Raw genomic sequence first — 26,383 nt, forward strand, 5'->3', positions numbered from 1 at the left:
TTCAGATTTGCTTATACGCTTTGTTTATAAACAAAGTCCTTTTGTAGTAATTTGGGAAAAGAGAAAAGCTAGAAACCTTAGTGGACCTAATTTAGTTTTTTCAAACTAATTTAACCATGAATCATATTGATTTTGTTATTTATTTATAAAATTTGTACATGAAAAAATATAGTCTACATATAGAAGACCAAGACCATACCTGTAGTTTAAGATTAACTTAAAATAAACTTAGCCTAAATTTGTCTTTATTCAGTTATCATACAGAGTGAGCAAAGTCAAATGTTGAAAATTAGATACGGGGTAGCAGATTTTTATCCTCCTAGCATTTTACGCCCTGGGCAAAACTGACGTCACAAACCAGGGGCGAAATTCCAGCCGCAAATTTTTATTTGCACAACATCAGTTGGATAGATTAAAGGTGTATTTAAATGTATATTTTCATGGTTGAGAATTTAATCTGAGCAGAACACATCAAATTAAAAAACCTAGAGCCAAATTTTACCCCCGGACTTTTACCCCCTTCACGAGGTCAGCTCAAAATGTGCGGCCCGGAATTTTATCCCCTGGCCAGATTTAGAAATAATTGAGAATGATTAAATGAAATGAAATGAAATGAAACCAGTGCTTTATTTTCATTAAAACAATGCATTACAAAATAATAAGATTTTTCCATAAATAACTCTTCCATATACAAAGAAAATATCTACATACAACCTTGAATCACACTTATTCTATCGTGTTTTACCTTAATATCATTTTGTTTTGTTTAACTGCACTATATCAGCATTAGCCCAAAGGACTGTCAGCTGGGCTGGCAGCTTTCATACAAAAAATTTTTATTTTCTCCTTATTTTCCATATTCCCTGCAACACGTTAGGATGGCAAACAATGTATTTTTGTGTTTTTTTTTATGCAAAATTAAATTCTGACACAAGCTCATATCTATATTTCCATGCATTAATTAAATAACATCCTAGACTTCGCCAGTCCCTACCATTTAAATATGAGTGTAAATCTTCCCTAGTAAGTTCTTTTTTTTTGAAGAAAACGTTTCCTTACACCTGCAAGGATTGGACACCTACAGATATAATGAAATACATCCTCGTTTTCCCTTAAATTACATAAACTGCACACGTAATTTTGATCACCTATCCAAGGCTTGTAGTTTAGATAAATTACTCCAACTCGTGCTTTGTAAATCCATTTTATCGCCCTTAGAGATAAATTAGCATTGATATAGGACGAGTTACCCAATTCCAAGTTCAAGGTCGCATATGTTTGGTGATAACGCGATCCTCTAAAGCCGCTTCCAAATTCGCCCGATATTCTGCCTCTCTGACTGATTCTAGGACACCTAATAATGCCGATTGTATACTTACCGGATCAGTATCCATTTCCACCACTACGCCATGCGCGCGCCCTAGCTTCCGCCATTCTTCACACCAATACACATTCTTTTCAATTACCTGTTTCGCCAGTATATGCGGTAACCGGTCTTCAGCAAGGGATAAGACTCGAACTAAGTAATTTAGATTACTATGTAAAGTGTACAAATATACTGATTCTGCTCCTGTTTCTAAATATAGCGCATAATTAGGTGTATTATTAGGCAATTGAAAGATTTTCTTAATAAACATTTTCAAAACCCCTTCAATTTTATCATTCTTTTGATATCCCCAAACCTGACAGCCATAACACAGAATTGATTTAACTACCGCATTAAAGCAACTAAACTTTCTTTCCAACGAAATTTTACTACTGACAAAGAATTTATACCAGATATTATTGATTGCTAACTTTGCACTTCTTGATTTTGTGCTCATCTGATGTTCCCACGTTAACTTGGAAGTTAACTCTACCCCTAAATATTTATAACTGTTCACTACTTCAATATCTCTTCTTTTAAAAGTCCATTTTTCGTTTTCCTTTAACTTACCTCCATTTCTAAAAACAATAATTTTTGACTTATTTAGATTTAGTTGTAAGTTCCATGTATCACAATACTTTTCTAGATTATTGATCATAAACTGTAAACTTGTGGCAGTCGGTGCTAGCAGAACTACATCGTCTGCATACATTAAAATGTTTACTTTCTTTCGCCCAAAAATACAGCCACCATTTATACTACTAGACATATCATTTATAAATAAACAAAATAACAAAGGTGAACACACGCATCCTTGCCTCAGACCTACTTTAGTTTCAAAGGATTCTGTTACGTTACCGTTGTACCACACACCTGATTCAGTACCGTCATACAAAGCTCGCAGTGCTGTGCGCATGCGCGTTGATAAACCCAGAGCCGATAACTTATAGAATAGAGCGTTTCTGTCAACTGTATCAAACGCAGCGCTAAAATCTATAAAGAAACTATACAATTTGTTACCCTTAGAAGCTAGTCGTAGTTTTATCATACTTGTAAGATTAAACAAATTATCAATAGTGGAGTAATCCTTACGGAAACCTGCTTGCAACTCAGTTAAAATTCCTTGACTATTCACCCATTCCCATAATCTATTATGTAATAAGCTTGTATATAATTTTGAAATACAATTGATGAAAGATAGGCCCCTGTAGTTTTGAGTTAAATTCCGGTCACCTTTCTTGTGCAATGGAAAAATGATAGATTTTTTAAAACTTCCTGGTGCGACATCTGATTGAAATATCCTATTAAATATATCTAACATAGTATTTAGTAATGCTTGAGGCGCATTTTTGAAAAATTCATATGGGATGCCATCATATACCCTGGAGCCTTATTATTTTGCACTTTAGTCAAAATTAACTGCAAATCTTGTCGAGTAAAATCTCTATCCACTAATTCATTCATTATAAAAGGCTCAGCATAACTTATTGTTCCCGACATTATTGGAGGATTCAATAAAGTTTGGAAATGTTGTACCCACTGTTCAGGTTCAATCCCTGCAAGCGTATTTTTTTCCGATACTCGAAATTTGTTTATGGCAGTCCACAATGTTTTCCCATCCTTAGCGTGATTAATACAATCTATAATATTATTTTGAAAAGCTATCTTTTTGTTTTTACACATTGAATTATACCTCCTGCTTGCCTCTAAATATGCCTGCTTGTTTATTAATGAATTAGTTTTTCTAAACAATCTCAGTAGACTAAAGACTCTATTTCTAAGTGAGAAACATTCCCTATCAAACCATGGTTGTTTTTTTATAAACACTGCACCTGTTTTACTTGTATTTTCAAAGGCCGACTCTTTAATACACCTCGTTATCTTATCTATACTATCCGCATTATCATTTGTAATATGAAGGTGTGCAACCTTTTTATCTACATTCTGTTTGTAAATATTTTTATTTCGTTCACTCCATTTTAACCTTGGAAGTGAGTTAAGGTTGTTCGTTAACCTTTCCTCACCTCTTGCTTCCGACATTTTCACACTTAATTCGATTGGCATGTGATCAGAACCTGCGTGAGATATTACTTTAAAGTCATAAGCTTTACTTAAAACACCTATTAGAACTACCGCTAAATCAATTACTGACATCCCTACAGAACTAATAAACGTGTATTCTCCCTTACAGTCTCCCGGGGTTCTCCCATTTAAAACAATATGTCCTGTGTCTTCAAATAATTTTAACAATCTACGCCCATTTGTATTTATTACATTGTCTTTAGACATTCTTTTCCCATAAAAATTCTCACTTAGATAATCTAACTCTAATAGTTCCTGCTCATTGCTTATTCTTCCATTTAGATCTCCTAGAACTATTATATTTTTATTATGATTTTCGCTTAACAAAATTTTTAAACTATTGAAATCGTTCTCCCACTCGTTAAAACCCAAATATATAGGCAGCAAAAACAAATGATCACTAATATTACTATGCACTTCTAAACATGATACATTGTGGATTTCATTAAAACTTAAACTGTTAACAAACTTAGATCCTAAATTTATGCAAGAAATTAAACCTCCCTTAGCTCTACCAAAATTTGCTGTTCTAACGGCAAACGGAACGATAACCTGTAATTAAAAAATAACTTTGAAATAAATTCCCTATCTTCTTCCGTTATAAAGGTTTCTAACAAAAAAAATTACATCATACTCATTAATTAATTTAAAAAAATTACTACTTTCTCCACTGACCTTACTCTTCAGACCACATACATTATAGGATATTATTTTCAAGATATGTCCATCCCCTAAATCCTCTTCTTTGGGACTGGCGTTGCCTCCTCAAGCCTGTGTTGGCCCTGCTGCTGATGGTGTGGCGTTGGTCCTGGTCCGGCTGCTGTTGTCCATCCTGGGTCCGGTCCCTGTAGGTCGCCCATCATCTTGGTCGTGGTTCTGTTTTGCGGGTCCATTGGTTGAGAATGATTATTTTTTTTTCTTTCAGTTTTAATTTAATAGTAAACATTTTATTATTAAGTAGCCTGTTAAACCTTAACTAAATAAACAGGTTTTGGATTTTAATTTTGCTATCCAAGTTTTGGGATTCGATTTTTGGGGCCAACTGTTGGTTAATATGTATATACAAACATTTGGGTGTACTTGCAGTAAACACAACAATTGGTCGAATACTTTGTACCGGATACCTACTACTACATTTTTAACAGGTATTTTGATTACCTTCAGTGCTCATGGTTTGTGCCCGAAGAAAAAAAATTGCATATTGTGTTATTGTACAACGGAAAGGAAATAAATTGTTTTCCACAGTGGTATAATAAATTGTTTAGGAGTTGTTCCCCCAATTATCATTTAAATGAGATACATAGTTTATTATACATACATATTAACCAACAGTTGGCCCCAAACCCAAATTCTGAATATCAAAATTAAACAACAAACCCTGTTTACTTAGTTGGGATTACAGATAAATTGTGATAGGCTACTTAATAATAACATGTTTACTATTAAATTAAAACTGAAAGAAGAAAAATTAATTATTCTTAATAATTTCTATATCATGTATAGACATTTATATGGGCTAGATTCTGGCCCATCTGGCCAGGGGATAAAATTCCAGCGGTTAAATAACGGGGGTAAAAATCCGGGACATACATCTACAGTTGCCTAAACGCTAGTTAGTTGCCTAAACGCTAGTTAATTGCCTAAACGCTAGTTACTTGCCTAAACGCTAGTTATTTGGACAGGGGTAAAATTCCAGTTTTTATTGCTAATCTAATTTATCATGGACTGACTATTTTCATTAGAATTCTAAATCTGTGGTGGTAAAATTCAGCCTGCGAACAATCTTTTGAGCGCTCAGGTTACTACATCATAGTGACGTCAACTATGCACAGAGAATAAAATTCCAGGGGGATAGAAATTTTGGTGACCCTTAGATGTTTTACAAACCAATCCACGTGGACTAAATTACACTTTGTAATTGAACAGTAGGGAAAATAACTACAAGGTATCCCTATTATTATAAATTTTTTCTTCTTAGTGGATTTAAATACTGATCCAATTTTGTTTTCAGCCTACAGGTTCAAGCGAGAGATGATTAATCCATCAACCAGAATACCAACATCTAGCGATATCTTCAGCTCGAATGTGACTTTAAAGTGATATCTTTAGCAAAACTGTGACTGTGAAAAGATATCTTCAGCTCAACTGCGACATCTTCAGCTCAGCTGTGACATAAAAGTGACATCTTCAGCTCAACTGTGACTTAAAAAGTGATTTATCAGTATTAAATAAAAATTTGTTTTGTGTTTCAGTGTTTACAATATTGTTTCATTCGTTATTTTGTGTTTGACAGGAGAAACTTTACTCCAGTGAAATAACTGATTCTTGTAAGTTACCCGCATTTAGTCAGGGAGTGTTAGTTGGTGGAAGAGAAACCACCACTTAGTGTTACTTTGCTCTGCCATGCTGTTGCCAAGTTCTCACTAGCCTTACCATTGGTGAAGCTGGCAAGGGGCTTTAGTGTGATTGATGATTAAGTATCAAAGAAAACAAGTTCCTAATTTTGTAAATTTATTTTGTTAAATTTATTTTTATATTTTTATCTTACTTGTTTATTAAAGTAGTTTAGCTTAGAGCTTAAATTGGTCCATTAAAAACAAAATGTACTTGAAAACTGGTTGTAAAAAGTAACAATAACTATTTGGGACACAAATAATACAGTAAAGCGGTGACAATTTTGTTAATTTATTGTAATACTGTATGCAACAAAATCAAAATTTTGAAATACTAAGTTTTAAGTCAGTTTGTAATAGACTTACTTATCATAAAATATTAAAACTTTATATTCATTAAAATAGAATGCAATTTGATGTAAAAAATCATGAACTAATAACCATTCACTTGTAGGAATATAATGTTTTCTTTCAAATATGTTTTGGACATTTAAAAATTAAATGTGGGTTTTAGTGATTGTAAACCTCGATTTTAAAATGTACAGTATTAAGGCGAAAGTTGTATAAATATAAAGTATATTTATTTATTGAATAACGGAGTGAAATTTACTCAATCAGAAAGTACTAAAGTTTCATACTTGTAGTTTTATAATTCAACCCCATTATTTTAATTGTAAAGTATTATGTTAAAAAAAAAAATTCTTGATAATTTGTGTCCCACTAGAAATGTAACAATATTGGCACAATATAAATGTCTTCAAACTATCTGTCACAGGAATTATGCTCAATAGCAAACAACATTTTGTAAAATAAACAACGGGTTATATCATGAAACTCTCATTGTGCGTTAATATTGTTACAAATCGAAACAGGGTTGGCCAGTTGTTATTTGTTATGGTAAATTTGCAAGTGCCTTAAAAAATGTTTACCACAGATACTATAAAATAATCATATTGTTAAAATTTAAAATAAAAACTTCACCAATATTTTATTAATTTTTAATAACATATTGATGAATTTTTAATTTTTATTGAGACCAATGTTAACAGTTTCTTTATGAAGATTAATCATATTGTTATTTAACTTATATAAGTTAAGTTATGTGTTATGGTCAATTTGCAAGTGTAAAATAAATAATTATATTGTTATTTAACTTATATGTTAAGTTAACATTACTACTATGTTGTATCAAGTAGTCTTATTCAATTGGATGTGTTTTCATACTTACTTAACTATCGCCACATCAAAAAATCTTCGCCATGTTATCCAATATCCGGTCCTCTGCATCTTGCCCTACTGCTCCGATTCTCTACATGTCTACTTTCACTTTTTTCCACCATATCTGTTTTGTTCTTCCTCAAGGTCGTCTTCCAAGCGTATTACCCTCTAAAACTCTTCTCAGTCTGCATTCTTCGCCTCTTCTCAATATGTGTCCTGCCCATCTGATTCTTCGGCACTTAATTTCCCCAATTATATGTGTGCTGTCGTAAAATTGTCTTATTTCCATTTTGAGTCATCTTCATTCACATATTGGTCCATAAATTTTCCTTAGTATTTTATTTTCAAATACAATTAGTTTCTGTTCATCTTTATTATTTATTTGCCATGTTTCTGATCTGTAAAGGAGAATTGGGCAGATTTTTGTTTTGTGAGACACGGATCTGGATTACAGTAATCTATTGCACACATGGAAGAATTTATTCGGCTTTGGATCTCCAGTTTATCAGTATTTTGATTTGATATTATTTACTCTTAGGTATTTAAAACTCTTGACTTTGCAAAGTGCATGTACTTAGTTTTACAATCATTAATTTTAAACCTACTTTTTCCGCCTCTCATAAATATTTCGGTTAAAGTCTTGAGATTCTAGAGATCTTCTAGTTTTTCTGCAATTACAACATCATCTGCAAAGGCTAATATGTTTATCCTGGTTCCTACTTCGCAATTGTGATAATAAACACAATAAGTGACATCCCATCTCCTTGTTTGACATTTGGATCCTGTAATACTCATTTTTATTAATGATACAAGGCTATCAAATGCTTTTTGAAAGTCGATAAAAAGTGAACAAAATTTGTTATTATACTCTCATTATTTGACTATTATTTCTTTTAATAAATGTTGATTTATTGCTCTACCCTTCATAAAACCCACCTGATGTTCCCTAATTATTTCATTTTAGTACAGTAGTGATCTAGCCAATTTAGGATAATTTGTGAATGACTTAATATGAAATACTAAGAAGTGAGATTCCTCCGTAATTACCATGATATTCTTCTTCTACTTTTTTATGTATGGGGATAACGACTGCTTCCTGCCACTCAGTTGGTGTTTCTTCTTGTTCCCATATTTTTTAAATTAAACCCCACAGCTTCTCTGCCATTTCTATCCTCTATTATTTCTGCTGTTGTTTAATTTTTGCCTTGTACTTTGTAATTTGTAGGGTCTTAACGTTAACTCACTAACTGCATATTGTACCTCTTCTTTAGTCAGTGGTTCAACATGATAATGAAGTCTAGATTTGACAGATTGTACATCTACCTGTCTTCTTGACTAATGCTGTTCATCCAAACAGACAGTTTCCCTTTTTACTGCATATGTTTCCATAACAGTTAAAATTAACTGTCCCAATTTTAAATGAAGTTGCCAACTTTGTATTTTGCCTTCGTCATTTTTTGATTGGATTATTGACAAAGTTAAATTAACTAAATCGTCATGTGCGACAAGGACAATGTTTTTGTGAGTTTTCTACTTTTTTACAAATAGTTTGTGTAGTTTTGTATCTGGTTTGAGTTTTTATCCAAATGTATCCATACAATCGGCATATACCGGTAGTTTATACTTTATACTTATTTTGTACTCATATTAGCTCAATTAATAAGACTGATTGTTCATTAATAAAAGTTGTTTTTAATTTGAAAGTCCCAGTCCCTACCTAGAGACCAATCTACCAATCATTACAAAAGAGGTTAACAATTTGAAAAATAATAGAAATATATCCTCTTGAATTAGCTAGGCAATACATAAAGCATATGACTTGGAAATATTTTAATTTGAAAGAATATTAGCTGCTAAGTTAGGTTAGTTAAGCCACTAAACATTAAGTTAACTGTTTAAAGAAGCTAAAACATTTGGGGCAAATATATAAGAAAAGCTCCCCACCATATTGTTTCAACATTTTCATGAGATTTAAAAAATGTAAATATAAATCAAACCATTATTTCGAAATTTCCAAGTGTGATTAGCCAGAAAGAGCCTAGCTTTTAGAATGAACTCCTTTAGTCATTACTGAATAATGTGGATGGTATGAGCCTTGGCAAGTGCCTTAAAAACTTACTTTATTTATTCTCTTGCAATGGGAGCAAGAGCGCAGATTATATCAGTAAGAAATAAGAATGTTCGTGAAATCATTAGAGCTTCCACAAACCCCCCCCCCCCAACATTGGGGAATGTAAATTCCTGCAGCTGCAACAATAACAGTTCTACCCTGAAACTCACAATAATTTTATTTAGAGTGATCGTAGAAGCTTTCCTTTGTGTTTTTAAGTATTTAATAGAATTAATCTTACTCCAGGTTATGAATTTACTCCTACCTTGAATAATAAAAAAAAGGTTTTAAAATATTTTTCTTAAAAGGTTATGACAGAAATAACCTAAATCCGACACTGATCCTTAATATTAAGGTGATGTGTGGAAAACATTTGTTTAGAGAGTTTTGATCTAAAGTCCATTGTATAACCAATACCAAGGTAGCTATGGATAATTTGATAAGCTCAAGAAATAAGTTTGGTGCTTTTCCATTATAGGAGACCGGTACACCTCTTAGAGAAAGGTGCAGTTGGATTAGGTTAGGTCAGCAGTTCCCAAACTATAAATCGTGACCCACTATAACTATAAATATAAATATATAACTATAAATCGTGAGTAACGTTGCAGGAGCAATAGTGGTGGGTCACGTGAAGAGATCACAAATTAAAAATAAACAGTCTAGTGAGCACCAGAATATAGTACGTAGCAAGGGGCAGGGGTGTAAATTAAAGTATATTCAGAGTTTAACGTTATAAACGGTTTTTTAGCTTTAAAACTAGGAATTTTAAATACTAGGGTAGTTGATAGAAAAATTTTATTCCCAATTTTTATGTGTGGATTTGAATAGTTCTGGAATTTTTTCGTAGTGAATTAAGCTTTAATGTTGCAGTCTTCAAAGTTTTCCTGATAAAAAATTAACCCTTTGGGGTCGTATTTATTGTTCTCTTTTCCTTCCCAATAGATTGAGAAGGCCACACTTAGTGGCCCTCGCCATTTTGTTTAATGATACAAAATTGTCAGCTCTGAAGGTAGCCCCGCAGCTCGGGCTGCTCCCTCGACAATCATCGGAACTATCTGGAGACACCAACAAGCCATTGTTTTTGATGAGCTTATAATCACGTTTTTCCTTAGCGAGTTATCACAGCTTGTGTTATCCTTTAAAGCCTTTTCATTTGTAATAAATTGATATTTATTATTTTAAATGGCCTCAACTAGTGACCTGACATCCGATACTATACAGGATTTATTACAAGTCAAAAAAGATGACAATCTTTCCATTTCATTTTTGAAGTTAGCCTCCGGATTACGTTGAAAATATAAATTGGTGCAATAACTGCTTATATGTAATCGAAATTGCTGCAAAGTCACACAACTACTAGTAACTACAGCTAACCTAGTAAACTACAACTAAGGCTCATGTGAGGGGATAGTAGTTTCGACTTCATGAAGTCGAACTTTGCAACAATTTGGATTACATAGAAGCAGGTATTTGCACCAAATTAAACTTTACATTTCGTTAAGTTTGAATGTAAGAGGAAGATCAGCATTTCATTTTATTTTAACTGTTTTTATATACAATACTAATTTACATTATTTTGTTTAAGTAGGTACTAAGCTTTGAATATACAGGGTGCGGCAAAAAAACCGATCTATTTTCTTCATTGCACTGTTTAGTGACAGACCGTCTCAGGGTGGTGGGAGTATGCTCGTTGGAAAGCCTATACGATGCCATTTTTTGAAGTCATAGAGCAGTGGTCGTATGATCTATGTGCGGTTGTTATTGTTCATTATAATTAAACTGCACATTTTTTATTTGAAGTGCTTACTAAAGTCAAAAGGCAACGTTGAAGCACTTCAAATAAAAAATATGCGATATAATTATAACAGAGAAAAAATTATTACGTGTTGTTATGAGAGGGTTTTCAAATTGACTGACTGAACAGTTATTGAGTCGTTTAAAAAAAGTTATGATTCAGTTATTGCAACTCAGAAGCAGTTTCATGCTTTTATTTTATTAGGTCAACATGGAGAGGATCTGTCGTGATTATCTGTATGGATAATTAACTAAATGAAACAGATTATTATTCTAATCAATCTTTAGGAAAATGACCTCAAAATTTGTGTAACTGAGCGGTCAGACATTTTCAAAGCAACCGCTTGTTTTTTGGCGGGCCTACGAAAACTGTTTTCCACGGCAGCACAAACTCTACCGAATGTTATTTCATTTGTCTGGCGTCCGATCTGACTTTGTACAGCCTGTCAGATTCCTTTTCAACTCAAAAGCCGTTATTCTAAAGTTAGTAGCCCACCGCATGTCTCCATGTCGCCTTAATCGAAAGAGTGCAAGAAACTGCCACTGAGTTGCAATGAATGAATAATGAATTCAATACTTTTTAAAAACGACTCCATAACAACTGCACGTGGCTCAGGCAACCACTGCTTTATGACTACGAAAAATGGCATTGTGTAGGCTTTCCAACGAGCATCAATACCTCTTTTTCTGATCATAATGCTCTGCTGTTGTCTCTACCCAACAAACTGAATAGACAGTTCTGCACCAAAAGAATAAAAATTAGAATGTGCCCTGAAGAGAACAACATTCTACTTGTAAATAAATGACTTAAGCTTATGTTGTCAGATATGCCTCCCCTTATTTCACTGGATGATTGTTACAATTTTTTCTTGGAAAATTTTTTTGTATGAATGAATTTTTCCCTATTAAATATTAAGGTAAAAAATAAGAAAAAAAAAAATGGATTACACAGGGTATTAAGATATCAGCAGCAAAGAAGAGGCAATTACACTGGCAAGCAAAGTATAACCTAAGTATAGAATTTCACCAATATGTAAAAAATTATAAAAAAGTGTTTAAGTCAGTTGTAAAAGCAGCAAAAATAGCATCTAATGATAATTACATTTTTGAGTCCAAAAACAAATCAAGAGCTACATGGGCTGTTGCTAAAAGAGAAATGGGTACTCATTGTAGTAAAATTAGTGAAACTATTACCTTAAAAATAAACAATAAAATAATTTCAAATCCTCAAAAAATCACTCAAAAGTTTTAACAATCATTTTATTAACACTGTTGCCTTATTAAAAGTCCCTAAAGCTGATTTATCTTTTGTCAAAGACAGCCCTTCATGTAAGACAAAATATTTAAGTGAATTTTCACCTGTGTCAGGGGAAGAGGTAGCTAAAATTATCTTAGGTCTAAATAACACAAAATCTTGTGGATGGGATGACATTCCAGTTCATTTATTAAAATTGTCTGTTCAAGTGATAAGCCCTATTTTAACTATTATTTTTAATCTAGCTATTAGAACTTGTACCTTTCCGACTAAGCTGAAGCTGTCGGAAATAAAACCTATTTTTAAAAAAGGAATAAAAAATGACATTCAAAATTTCCGACCTATATCTTTACTTAGTAATATATCAAAGATTTTTGAAAAAGCTCTTCATAATAGAATTGTTTATTTTCTTGAAAGTAATAATCTGCTTGGGGCTGAACAGTTTGGGTTTAGGAAAAATAGAAGTACTGAATTAGCTTTGATAAATTTTGTGAGCGATGCAGCGAGGGCCTTGGATGGGTCACAGATTTTCTGTGACCTGTCCAGGGCTTTTGACTGTGTGGATCATGAGATGCTGATTAAAAAAATTGCCAGTATTGGTATTGAGGAGTCGGCTCTTAAGCTATTAACATCATATCTTTTGGGGAGAAAGCAGAAAAACAGTTATCAGTGAGAGGGCAACCCATTTTTACTCGGACTGGGCTACAGTAAAATTTGGCCTCCCTCAAGGATCCATTTTAGGACCCACACTCTTTATTATTTATATAAATGACCTACCAGCACATATTTCCAAAAGGTTGGTACTATTTGCTGATGATACAAGTGTAACAGTTCAGGAAAAAAACCTGTCTGCATTAGAAAACACTTTGACATTAACACTAAAAGATCTGAAGAAATGGTTTGAGAGTGAAAATTTAAAAACGTACGTTTTCAGGAAAAGCACTTTGCAATTTTTTCCCCTTTTTTCAAAACTTTTATTATTCTTTTTATTTCATTAACATTTGAAGTTTCATAAAATGTCCATGGTAACGCTGTCCATGTTTGGTAGTTTTTTTTTTTTCAAAGAGCATCTTTAGTGGAAAAACACAAAATCCTGTCACGACCATAACGGACGTTTAAATGAATATTAAAAATAGTTAATATTATTTTTATAACTATGTTTTGCTATAAACTAATTTACTTTTATGACCATTAAACAATAAAAAGGTCACTGAGCTTTTGGTATATTTGGTCTTTCTAGAAAAAAATAAAAAAACTCAAAAAATAGAAAAAAAGCCGATAAAATCTTTTTAAGTTTGTATAACTCCGAAAAAACTTACCTGAGACCCGAAAAATCGTTATGTTTGTATAGAGGTGTGCTCCTTTTGTGTATAAAACATTGAAATATGACGATATTTTAATTTTTTGAAATTTTTATGATAGAAATCATGAACGTGATGGTCAGGGACAAGCGGTACGGTCGTGAATTGTCTGGAATAATCTAAATCTTTCTAAACAATCCTTCAATTATACTGTTAGTTTCAATAAAACTATGTGTTTCAATTGAACTAAACTGTTCAATTTACAATTATATTAAAGTTATTGTCACGACCAAACACACTATAATCCATAAGGCTGGATTGGTCGTGAAAAAATCTGCGATGGTCGTGAAACTTTGGTCGTGAAATTACGTGTTATTTGGCTCTGTTCTGGCGGTAGCCCTGCACCTCATGTTCGAGGATACAAAGTGGACTTCTAGGTTAATCTAGCAATAGAAATATCTTATAAACAAAAATTAACACTATGTATACTTCATCGAATGACTACGTACGGTCATGGACACACCAAAATTACAAAAAACACAAACTTACCTTTATTAATCTTGTAATTCCTCCTTTCAACTCGAAACGACCGGCACTACAATCCTGACGTACACCCCGAACTAGTCTCTAAAACCAACTGACTCCATCGACGCCAGGCTTGCCACTGTCGTGCTCCAAAGTCAAAAATTTTTCTCAAATGGTCGTGACGCCAAATCGAGGGACAGACTTATTTTGTCATGGTAGTCAGTTTGCAATGACAATAAAATTATAATATGCTCCTTTTTAGTAAGTTTAATAACCATTGATGACATAAAAATATGGCTTTATATATTTCGGCATGAATAATTAGTCTAAAAACAGCGTGAAAGTTGGAAAATGTACCCTAGGGACACGTCATGGTCGTGAATTTCGAGACTTTAAAAATACCTAGAACCTATTTAAAACCAAATAAATGTGTGTAACATGTTGCCCTCGTCCCAAAAAATATTAAAACACATAATAATAAACCAGTATCTACGAGTATCTTTTAATCCAGTATCTACGAAGTAAAAGGCCAGGGACATGAAAACGTACCTACGTTTTTAAATTTTCACTCTTGAATCAAATGGACTTTTACTAAATGAATATAAATCTAACATTATGCAATTCCACATCAGAATTAACAATAACCACAAACTCAATGGAATGGATTTTAATATCACTGATAAATATAAATTTCTTGGGATTAATATAGATCAAAGTTTCAATTGAAAATCACACATTCAATATTTGGTTAGTAAGTTGACTTCTTTTAGGTTTGCAATTAAATGTATTCAAAATTCAGTGTCACTAGCAACATTAAAAATTATTTATTATGCTTATATACACTCTCTGCTTCGTTAAGGAATTGTTCTGTGGGGAAACTCAGGGGATATTAGCAAAGTTTTTAAAGTCCAAAAAAGTATTATTAGAGTGATGATAGTGGCAGAATATGGATCAAGCTGTCGTCGTTCTTTTAAGGAATTAAAAATAATGCCATTGACTTCTTTGTACATCTATGCAACAGTAAATTTTTTTCATTTAAATAATACACTTTTTGATGAATTTTAGACCCACTCATAGTTATAATACCCAAAACCCAAATCTGCTAAATTATCCAATTCATAAACACTCTCATTTTGAAAAAAACCCCATCTATATGGGGATTTGTCTATATAATAAGATCCCCTCAAAAATAAAATTCTATACACCACAAAAATTTAAAATTGGAACTAAATCATTATTGGTGGAGAAATCATATTACTTCCTGGCAGATTTCCTAAATGACCGTGACATTAATTGACCATTAGTTTATGTAAAATATGACACAGAATTTTTTTAGTTGTTTTTTTCTCTGATATTGCTTCAAGATTTCATTTAAATTTGTCTTTTTTCTAACTTGTTTGAATTGGTAACATTCTCTCAATTGTGCTGTTCTTGTTGTATTTTGTTGTAACTTTTTACTTTTAGTTTTTATAACTTATTAATTGACCATGCATCTGTTCACCATTGCCTTTGTAATGAAGAATGTTTTAGGCAATAAAATACTTATGACTTATGACTTAAAAAGGTGCATAAAACAATTGGTGAAATAACATACTAGATATACTGATAAAACTGTAATTCTCTTTCACATTGAATATGTATAAAACTTTGTGTTATTTAAATGAACATTGTGTCTTGTTTATACAGAAAACAGAAAATTGAAAGCTAAGCAACATTGTTCAAGGATTAAATACTATTACAAACTTATTTGTGTCGGCTACTTTCTGACAAATTATTACATACATTTTTTTAGTTTTACTCAACACCAACAAGAGTCATAGAACTTACTAAATTATTTTTTTAGATCTTGTAAAAATACTTAAACGAAAATTATATGTAGACTATTTCTCACTATTGGGAATCTTAAAATTTATAAAAATTCCAGGCTAATAGTGTAAGGCAGTAATGGTGCTCATCAGCTTGTATTTCAGCGAATTTCCCTATCGGGAAGTAGTAGCAATTACCGCAGGTGGCTCAGTAAGATCTACACCTGGGACCGATTCACTTTTTAATTATGATGTTCATTTAGAAGGCCAAAAACACTATTTATTCACATATTTTTTGAGTGTGTCGGTGAAGAAGATAACTGAGTAATTTTGGTTCTATTTTGATTAAATTTGGCTTGAAGGTGTAGGGCGGAATAAACTCAAATGAGTTCACTAACCAGCAAAATTGGAGTATTATAGAATTTACAAAAATAGGTTTTCTCAAATTATTATCCTTAAAACATTATGCTAGATTTTAACTACAACTATCATGTAGATAATAAAAAATCAAATACTTTTGTACATTGAAGAGTTGTGCAATTTAAGGTTAAACAGAAAATTTCAAAAAACTGTTCATTCCCATGTTATTCTTTTGAAGATAAATAAAACTGTTGTAGTTTGCCTGCTTATGGATGCATGTCAATCGAATTTGGCTTTTTCTTTATTTCATCCTACACTATTAACATTTGGCCAAAAAACACTTTTTACCTTCCCCATAGCAGCATACCTAAGTAATCATTATATTTAATGTTATTTAAATGGGCAATAAATATGTCTTGTTTATGGAAATATTTTAGTAAAAAGCCGATCAAAATAGTTTGAATTCTATTCTATTCTTCACTTTGTCTCCAGGATTTCTACGGCAGGGGTTTTTATTTTCAAACAGAACATTCAACCTTGACTGACTGAGATTACACACAAGGCTCTCATCCACAATAGATGGAACTGAAGACAACCCAGTCAAGTGCCTTTCATATCAGTCCTAGCAACAGAACAAGATGGTCGACCTTTAGACGACCCAAGCCCAGCGGATTATGGTAATGGCAACGCGGGTTCTCAGTTTATGCAAATCATAAAATAGCGTTTCAACTTTTGTATATGCTGGGAAGATATTGCCAGGGAACACATGATTCCATTGTTCCCAACATAACACTTGGTACATAACATAACATAACTTCATTTTGTGGTAGCACAGTTTTTTAACGATTGCTTGGCATCGTGTCTCGTCCCCCTTTTGCAGTGGTCCTGCCAGCCATCATGAATCTACTGTTTGAACAAAACACTGATAAGCACCATTACATGTGCTTGGAACTCCAATGCAAAAGCAGCAGAACAATTTTTAATCTTAAACTTAAGTTACTAAGTAATGTATTTGGCCAGATTTACATTAATGCATTGATCCTTAATATAAGAAGAAACAAGTTCATCTTCTTTCCCTAATTCAAAGGTGAAGGTTTGTGCATACCACAATTTTATGGTATGTCAAAGTAAATTATTGATAATCAATGTACCCCAAGGGCTAAATTGAACTTCCATGTGAAATTTGATATTGTTTGTACTTTATTTTCCATTTCCAAGTCACCTCACATTTCCAGTTGTCTGTTAGTTGGGCTTTGAAAGAGAGTGATCTATGACTTGCTTGGCCTTGCATGTTATCTCGTCCCCCTTTCACAGTGGCTCAGTCAGCCATTTTGAATCTGGTGTTAAAAAAAAATTATAAGCACCATTACATGTGCCTGGAACTTCAATTGCAAAAGCAGCAGAATAATTTTTATTTTAAAACTTCATTTTCGTTTCATTATTTTTACAAAATACGAGTTTATTATTGAATTTTTGTATTCAAACAACAAACCATAACAACTGCGGTAAAAAATAACAATTAATATTTATACAACCAATTTAAAAAAAAAATACAATAAATGTAAAGATACACCTTATACAACTCACAGTTCAAGACAAAAACTACATTAAATGGTGTTTAAAGTGATTACAAGTATACAGAATTACATTCCATTATATACAACAATAATAGTAGATAATATAGAAATAAAAAGTATAAAATTTAAAAGTACATTCAAAGGTTTTTGATTTTATAATAAAATTTCAAAATTATTTCCAACAACATTTGACCATGGAATATTTTAATCAAGCAGATACTTATAAATATAAATGTCTGAAGACATTTTTCAAAGATGTTGATGAATTTTATTATTGCATCTAAATAACAGTTGTAACATAGAACTGCCAAAATGTTGGTTGGATTACAATATTAGTTTAAGTATTTTTTAATGGAAAAAAGAGTAAATAACAATATATGATAATTGATACATCACCAATTCATACTAATATGAATACTAATTTCATACTAATATAAAAAATCCATGTTATTTTGAATAATAAAGGATCTTCTTACAATTTGTGTATATTTTTATGTATATTCTTAATTATTTGTATATTCTTACAAAGACTTTTTATGAAACTTTGCCATTATTTTTAAGTTGTGACAATTTCAAACTGTACTGTTTTGATCCATATTCAACAAAGAACTTCATTCCACTCATACCATGGTAGGTTTAATAAAAAAAAAAAAAAATAAACACTGACAAAAAATGTTTAACAATACAAAACTTATTTAACAGAAAACACAGTTACAAACATTATTGGTAATACTAGAACAAACTTAGCCTATCTAAAACACAAATAAATTATTAATTTTGAATTGAAGATACACAAAGTCTTGTTTACCACACACCATAAAAATCAGTACATTAAAAATAAGAGTACGAGTAATTGTACAGTAACCATTCAGGATAACTATTAATATTGATCATTGTGCACTTTACGTAGTTATTCAAAACACACTACAGTACCTATGTGTTTTGTTAATATTTAATGATTTTTAAGATCACTTTTAGATGAACTTCAAAAGGAGGTGAATATAAGTGGACTTGAACAACAAAACCTAACAGAAGAATTAAAGGTCTCTATCATCCTCTACTTGTATAAATCTTCACTCATAGTAAAATTCGTTACAGTAAAATTCAATTTGAAAAGCAGACTTTTTGTCATGGTAAATAAATCACAGTTTAACTAACCTCCAATTTTGACCGAAAATTTCACATCAATAAAATCCACGTACCTAAATAAATAGTTTCTAAACGAAGAACACAAACGTATTTATCGATACGTACACTGTACATTCATTTTACTCTTTAGTATTGACTCCGACCGAATGTCTGGTCAATTTCCAATTGACCGCGAATAAGTCTATACGATACAAATCAAAGTTGACCACTTTAAGCAGCACATTGTGTAGTAAATAGTTCACGGTCTATGTACAGTTTTTTTTTCTAAAAATAGGAACGGCTATAAATTATTTAACTATGAAATCACTAGCTTGGACAGGAGAGGTGAAAGGTTTTACACTCTGAGGATCTCGAGGGCTTTGTTGTAGCAGATAGCGATCCAATCGGGCTGCGTCGCTCCCCACTGTATCTGGTTGATCTCTCCCTCGGCAGCCGTATAGGCGAGGATTGGATCCTCAATGGCTCTCGGCATCTGTTGAATGTCCCAGATAAGGGCTTGGTGGTCATCCCCTGGAAGAAAATAGGAAAATTGAATCAATGTTATAAGTATTTCTTGATCAATTAAACCAACAAATGAGGAAGTGATGGTAGAACGTAAAATCCAAAATTGTAGTTTGACCTGCAGACCTTTCACTATATGATGCATGTGAGGCCACAACAGTCTCAGATTATAGAAGATGATTAATTCCTAAAATAATTATAATAAAAATGCCCAACAATTATTAGCTAAAGAAAAATAAGATGATACTAAATACAGATTCAAAAACTAACCTTACAAATATTTATATTTATAATTAAATATTTATGTATATTGTGCATAAAATAATTGAAAAATATTGTATTTAAATTATGAGTGTAAGCTAATCTTACTAGTTTTAAAGTAAAACTGTCTGCGTTTTCCTTCAGTAAATTATCCAAGTAATTCACTTAGAATTTTTATGATCTTGATTACATTTTTGGTTAAGGTGGGTCCCTCTTTTAAGGTCAACTCACTTTACAATATTTTTTTTTAATCATTAATTTTGTGTTCAATATCTATCATAAATAACAGTAACAGCAATTATTATGATATGTGATGCCAATAATATAACTCCCAACACTAGATTGGTGCTTGAATAAAACAGGGCTTAACAAAGATGGTAGTAGATCCCCCAATTTTTTAAAAATTTATTTAACAACAAAATCTATATACAAAATATAATATATGTGTTTGTTACACTAATTTGAGAATTATAATTATAGAAATGTGCTTAGTCCACACCAAAATGTGATGCATTTGAAATATTGACTGGCAAGTCTTATACAAAGAGGAACAAACTCACCTGCAGTACAAATATGGCAGGATGAATGTGGAGCCCATGCGATGCCATTTACACATGCTCTATGATTGTTTAGTCTTGCTACAGGAGTACATGGTACCCGAACGTCCAAAATTATAACCTAAAACAAAAGTTTACTGAATTTCCTAACATAATAAAGTTAAGTATTATAACTCACACATAAGCTTTCTCAGGAGACATTTTGAACTGTAGAATAAAACGGATAGCTGCTAGCTTACCTTTTAGAAGTACATTAAGCCATAAGGTTGTTCAAAGGTTTATTGCGGACATTTTCCATCACGAATGTAAAAAACAATACACAACGTTTCGGGATCTGGAATCTGATCCCGTCTTCAGGTGAAAAAAACTTAACTAACACATTACAACTAACAATACACAAACGCCCAACCTAAGTTGGAATACACTACCGAGGGTAGTAGTCAAAAAATATATGCACTGTATAGCAGTCAAGTCATGATACAACATGCAATATCATGACTTGACTGCTATACAGTGCATACATTTTTTGACTACTACCCTCGGTAGTGTATTCCAACTTAGGTTGGGCGTTTGTGTATTGTTAGTTGTAATGTGTTAGTTAAGTTTTTTTCACCTGAAGACGGGATCAGATTCCAGATCCCGAAACGTTGTGTATTGTTTTTTACATTCGTGATGGAAAATGTCCGCAATAAACCTTTGAACAACATTAACTCACCATCACCAACAATGAACTTCAAACAAAGAAGCCATAAGGCATACAATATTTTGTTCCCAGGGGGACTTTGTCAACTGTAAAGAAAGTGATAGAGAGTTTATATAATGTTACAAATTTCTCAAGAGACAGGTGGTTAAGGCCAATCTGTTACAAAGTTGTGTAATGTGGTCATCCCAGCTGTGCTTGATAAGAGACAGGTGGTTAAGGCCAATTTGTTACAAAGTTGTGTAATGTGGTCATCCCAGCTGTGCTTGATAAGAGACAGGTGGTTAAGGCCAATCTGTTACAAAGTTGTGTAATGTGGTCATCCCAGCTGTGCTTGATAAGAGACAGGTGGTTAAGGCCAATCTGTTACAAAGTTGTGTAATGTGGTCATCCCAGCTGTACTTGATAAGAGACAGGTGGTTAAGGCCAATCTGTTACAAAGTTGTGTAATGTGGTCATCCCAGCTGTGCTTGATAAGAGACAGGTGGTTAAGGCCAATCTGTTACAAAGTTGTGAAATGTGGTCATCCCAGCTGTGCTTGTTAAGAGACAGGTGGTTAAGGCCAATCTGTTACAAAGTAGTGTAATGTGGTCATCCCAGCTGTGCTTGTCAAGAGACAGGTGGTTAAGGCCAATCTGTTACAAAGTAGTGTAATGTGGTCATCCCAGCTGTGCTTGTTAAGAGACAGGTGGTTAAGGCCAATCTGTTGCAAAGTTGTGTAATGTGGTCATCCCAGCTGTGCTTGTTAAGAGACAGGTGGTTAAGGCCAATCTGTTGCAAAGTTGTGTAATGCAGTCATCCCAGCTGTCAGTAGACTGAGCTTTGATTTGTCAGACCAAAGAGACGGACTGCTTTACAATCATTAGTGGATTGATCTTTTTCATTATCATGTCTTATTGTAATACACGGTAGGACCTTGAAGGCTAAGTTTGCAGTGTGTAAAACTAAAAACAGTATATGGTGAATTTGAACAATATTTATGTTTTATGAAAAATAAATATACGTGTTTTAGCACGGGAAGCGTGATGTGCCACGTTCAAGGTCACAGTGTTTCTGCAGAGTGTGGGAAAGTAGAACCGGCTGGTTACTGTATATCAACACAATCGGCAGAAATATCCTCTTCCTTTACGCAACATCAAATACCATCATACAGATATACTAGTCACCCGTCTTACCTCGCAGGCATCCATGGCTACTGTGGCTAGATAGTTCGGGTCTTGTTTGTTCCAAGCCAGCCGCAGCAAAGGAGTGTGTTGCGGGTCCTCATAGATGATTGTTGAATGTTCCAAATGGCGCAAGTCAAACATCCGTACTGACCCGTCCGCACCTATAGTTCCATCAAAAATCTCATTATTGCATTTTTTAAATTCATAGTCAATATTGTCTCCAGGGTTGATTTATAGCAGTAATAAATAGGTTTTTATGTTCCTTATGTCGTCAATCATATTAGTCACAGGCGACTAGTTTTATTTGGACTGGACTGTGTCATGATCGAACCGTAGCAATGTCTTTCTACGTGTGACAAAGGAGGGTCGGAAAAGTGTCATGGAGGGTTAGTTAAACATTTAAATTTTACCTCTCTTACATTAAGTTCTTATAGAGTGAGTGGCTGTTTGACTTACCGACAGAGGCAAACATATCCCTGCCCCCTCCGGCTCGACTGAAGGCGATATCATACACTTCCTTGTCATGGGCGATGAGTTGAGTCTTAACATGGCCTGCAACTAGGTTCACACGCCCTACAATCTGTTGGATGAAAAAATACGAAACATTTAATTTTTAACCATCTGGGATAGCAAATAGAAGTGGAATAGAAAGTGGAATAGACGGGGAATTCAATGTAAGACGATGAAGCATTCAAGCAATCATATTGAAAAGGGGTGCAGCAAGTGATTTACTTTTTGGTGTAAACATGGAGTCATGTGAAAGTTGGTAAGCTTCCTCATAAGAGGTCACTAAAAACAATAGGAAGGCATAATTATAACTCATAATGCTTCTAAACTCATTTCAAAGACCCATATTTGTTGACCCATTGAATTACCCTCAAAAGCTTTTTTTTACCTATTCAGTCAACAAGCTCTGTTAATGGCTTCACCCTTGAAGGCACTCTTATACCTTATTCACCGCAATCAATTTCCATTAATTTAGAAGTGAATTCAATACCTTTAAATTGATTTGAATTAAAAAATATATATATGAACTTTTTTTTTTGTTCATGACAGCTTAAATGGACAAACGATTTACCTTTAATTGTTGCCAAACTTTTGAATTCACAACACCAAAGGCTTGTTCTCGGCCAAGTATGGACCAATGCCAGTCTTTCACCTTTCATTGGGGTAAATTGGAGGATGGGACGATGGAGTGAAAGACAGAGAAACTATAAAAGCAATAAAACCGTCCAACAGCTTTTTAATTTAGTAGATGGAAAACTTTACGTATGCTGGTTATTACCTGGGCTGTTTCCAGACCCCAAATTGTACATGTTGTATCTATGCTTGATGTTCCAATAAGATTTGGGTCGACCTCGTTCCAGTCAAAGGATGTCAACGGTGCACAGAAGTCTGAATTTTTATTCTATGAACAAACCATTTAAGATTACCTATTTCAATTTTATGCATGAATTTTGTTGCTAGTCAAAAAAATAAAATTAGCAGAGTGTAATATAGATCAAGTTAACAGAATCCAGCCTTAACAGACTGATTAAATGAGTTTTGACGTCCTACTAAAGAAAATAATGAAATATGATAGGAATTGTATCAACAATTCTATAAATAATTTAAAACTTTGCTAAATGTCTTGTGATAGTAACAACTCACATTGTTTAGAACACACTCTAATCTAGTCTCTGGTTCTCCAGCTCTCCAAACTCTCAAGTAGTCTCCACTAGTAGCCAGTAGATCTGGGAACACCCCTTTCTGCAACATCATAAAACACATGCTTAAGGCGTCTGTTCCACTTGAAATGAATTTCACAGATCTTTATCATCATATAATATTTTGTGATGTTGATGGGGATCAGGACAAGGGGGTAACTTGGGTCTGGCACAAGGCAGAATCAAGGTGAAATTGCAGCATGTCATACCACAGAAAAAAAACCAGAGGTCATATTATACAGGGTGAATAAAAAGTCAAGACCCGCCTCTAATATTTTTCCAAGTAAATATACAGAGATATTCTTTTGGTGGTCGTGCAATCTTAGCAGGAAGTTTCATTTTATGATTTTGAAATATTTAAGTGTCCCCCCAAAAGGGGGGATTTGGGGGGCAACTCAAATATTTTAAATGTAAACCCCCTTCAAGTGACACCTCATTTTGAAGTGTTTACAAAAACTTAAAAGAATGGTGAAAACTAGAGATCGCTATCTCTTCTCTATCCAAAATGGTAGCCCGTCAAATGTTGTGGAAAATCAATGGTAAAATTGGATTGTAATGGTAATATTGGCTACCATTTTAGATAGAGAAGAGATAGCGAACTCTGGTTTTCACCATTCTGTAAGTATTTGTAAACACTTCAAAATGAGGTGTCACGTGATGGGGGTTTCTATTGAACAATTTTTAGTTTCCCCCCAAATCCCCCCTTTTGGGGGACACTCAAAATTTTTAAAATTAAACCCTTATTTAGTGACACTTCGTTTTGAGGTGTTTACAAAAACTTAAAGAATGGAGAAAACCATAGTCTGCACTGGGTGAAAACTGAAAACTAGAGGTCGCTATCTCTTCTCTATCCAAAATGGTAGCCAATATTACCATTACGAACCAATATTTTACCATTGATTTTCCACAACATTTGACGGGCTATCATTTTGGATAGAGAAAAGATAGCGACCTCTAGTTTTCAGTGTTTTCACCCTTCTTTAAGTTTTTGTAAATACTTCAAAATGAGGTGTCACTTGAAGGGCTACATGCTTTACATGGCTAACTAAGATCATAAGCTCTTAATTGTTGTGCTCATAAAAAGCAACACCGGCAAGGGGAGTGGTGTTGGCCTTTGCCCTAGACACCATTTAAGTCTACCATGGAGTGTATCCTCTTTCCCTTACTTTAATGTGTTTTAACTAAATGTAATTATTGGAATACTTAAAAAAAAATAATAAATTCAAAGATACTAAAATAATATTTTTTTTATTTTAATTTGGTGTCTGTACATGGTATGGACATTTTTAAAGATGTTTGTGGGGGAGCGGCGGTCTAAATGCTGGTCTTATAAATTAAATATACTCACACTATCTGGTATCCACATAATTTTTGTGGTTGGATACGGATGATCAAAAGTGCTTTTAGCACTGAAATCAGATGTGTCTTCATCTAATGAAACTATTAGAACTTTGTTGTTGTACTCTTCGACGAAACTTCCCAAAGCCAACCTTGAAACCAATTGAAACACAAATCAATTTTAGTCACACAAAAAACCTTTGAGAAATTTTAGGAGAGTCTGTCTATTTAGTCTGCCTACTTAAATAATATTATGTAGGCTTTTGCTATCTTATATAGAATAGGCTATTTGGAAACTTTTGATCTTTTAACTTTAATATGAAAGTACACTTGTGATAAAACTTCTTTTACAATCGAGGACCAAGCTTCATTATTGTGAGATTGGTAACATAGCCATTCAGTTTATTGTTCACAACAATTGATTGAGACATGTTTTAAAAAGAAAGCTTGATTAAGGGATCTAAATAATAGATGTATTTTAAATCTTTTTATCTTAAGTTTAAAATAGTTTCGCTTTAAGATAATCTTTAATGGGAATACTGTATGGAATATTTATAGTTTAATGCCATCGTTCACACTTATTCAACTTTCTACTTTTTTAAACCTTCGACATTCAGTTAAGACATCATATTAAACCCACCTATCACCCTAAGTGGGCAGACTTTGCTATTGTTATGCTTAATGAGATTGATGGCCAAAAGGTATGAAAAACTTTGTTCTTTTCCCTTCAATATCACAAATTGTTTAATTATTGTTAATAGTCCCCAAGAAAAGGCCAATCAAAATCCTGGTATTCATTTTTGGAGACCCTGTATTATGAAACACTTTACACCATAGATCTATTCTGCAATAAAGAATCACACAGATATTAAGATTGCAATATTAAGCTTCATTCATGTCAATAAAATATCTATGTGGTTGTTCAAAATCAATTCAGTAATTCAATAAAATTTAAATGTTATGTTAAAACTACAAGACAAAAACATTGTGTAATATTTAACTCCCGCACAGAATGGCGGGAGACTAAACAGGTAAGTGTCACGTTCCTTGTAGTATCAACTTAAACAAAACTGTATCTGATTACTTACCTAAATCGTTTATCAGGCCGAACAGACCAGTTCATGCTGTAGAGAGGCCAGGGGGCCTCGTACTTGTAAATCTCTTTTCGTTTTGGAGTTGCATTGTGCACCGCCATCGTCAATCGACTTAAGGGTTCTAA

General features: G+C 33.1%; 1 protein-coding gene across 1 annotated transcript; it reads right to left on the bottom strand.

The window, feature by feature from the left end:
- Positions 1-15,650: 15,650 nt before the first annotated feature.
- Positions 15,651-26,375, bottom strand: LOC128998333 (DDB1- and CUL4-associated factor 7). The gene is made up of 8 exons (XM_054424435.1): positions 26,253-26,375; positions 25,175-25,316; positions 23,771-23,869; positions 23,406-23,528; positions 22,577-22,700; positions 22,130-22,281; positions 20,258-20,375; positions 15,651-19,445 (listed from the first exon to the last, which is right to left on the bottom strand). The coding sequence occupies exons 1-8, from the start codon at positions 26,357-26,359 to the stop codon at positions 19,270-19,272; spliced, it is 1,041 nt and encodes a 346-aa protein (XP_054280410.1). The 5' UTR covers positions 26,360-26,375; the 3' UTR covers positions 15,651-19,269.
- Positions 26,376-26,383: the final 8 nt, after the last annotated feature.

This window comes from Macrosteles quadrilineatus, unplaced genomic scaffold (assembly GCF_028750875.1).
Source record: "Macrosteles quadrilineatus isolate MER2022 unplaced genomic scaffold, UCM_ALF_1.0 Scaffold_7__1_contigs__length_78375512, whole genome shotgun sequence".
NCBI lineage: Eukaryota > Metazoa > Arthropoda > Insecta > Hemiptera > Cicadellidae > Macrosteles > Macrosteles quadrilineatus.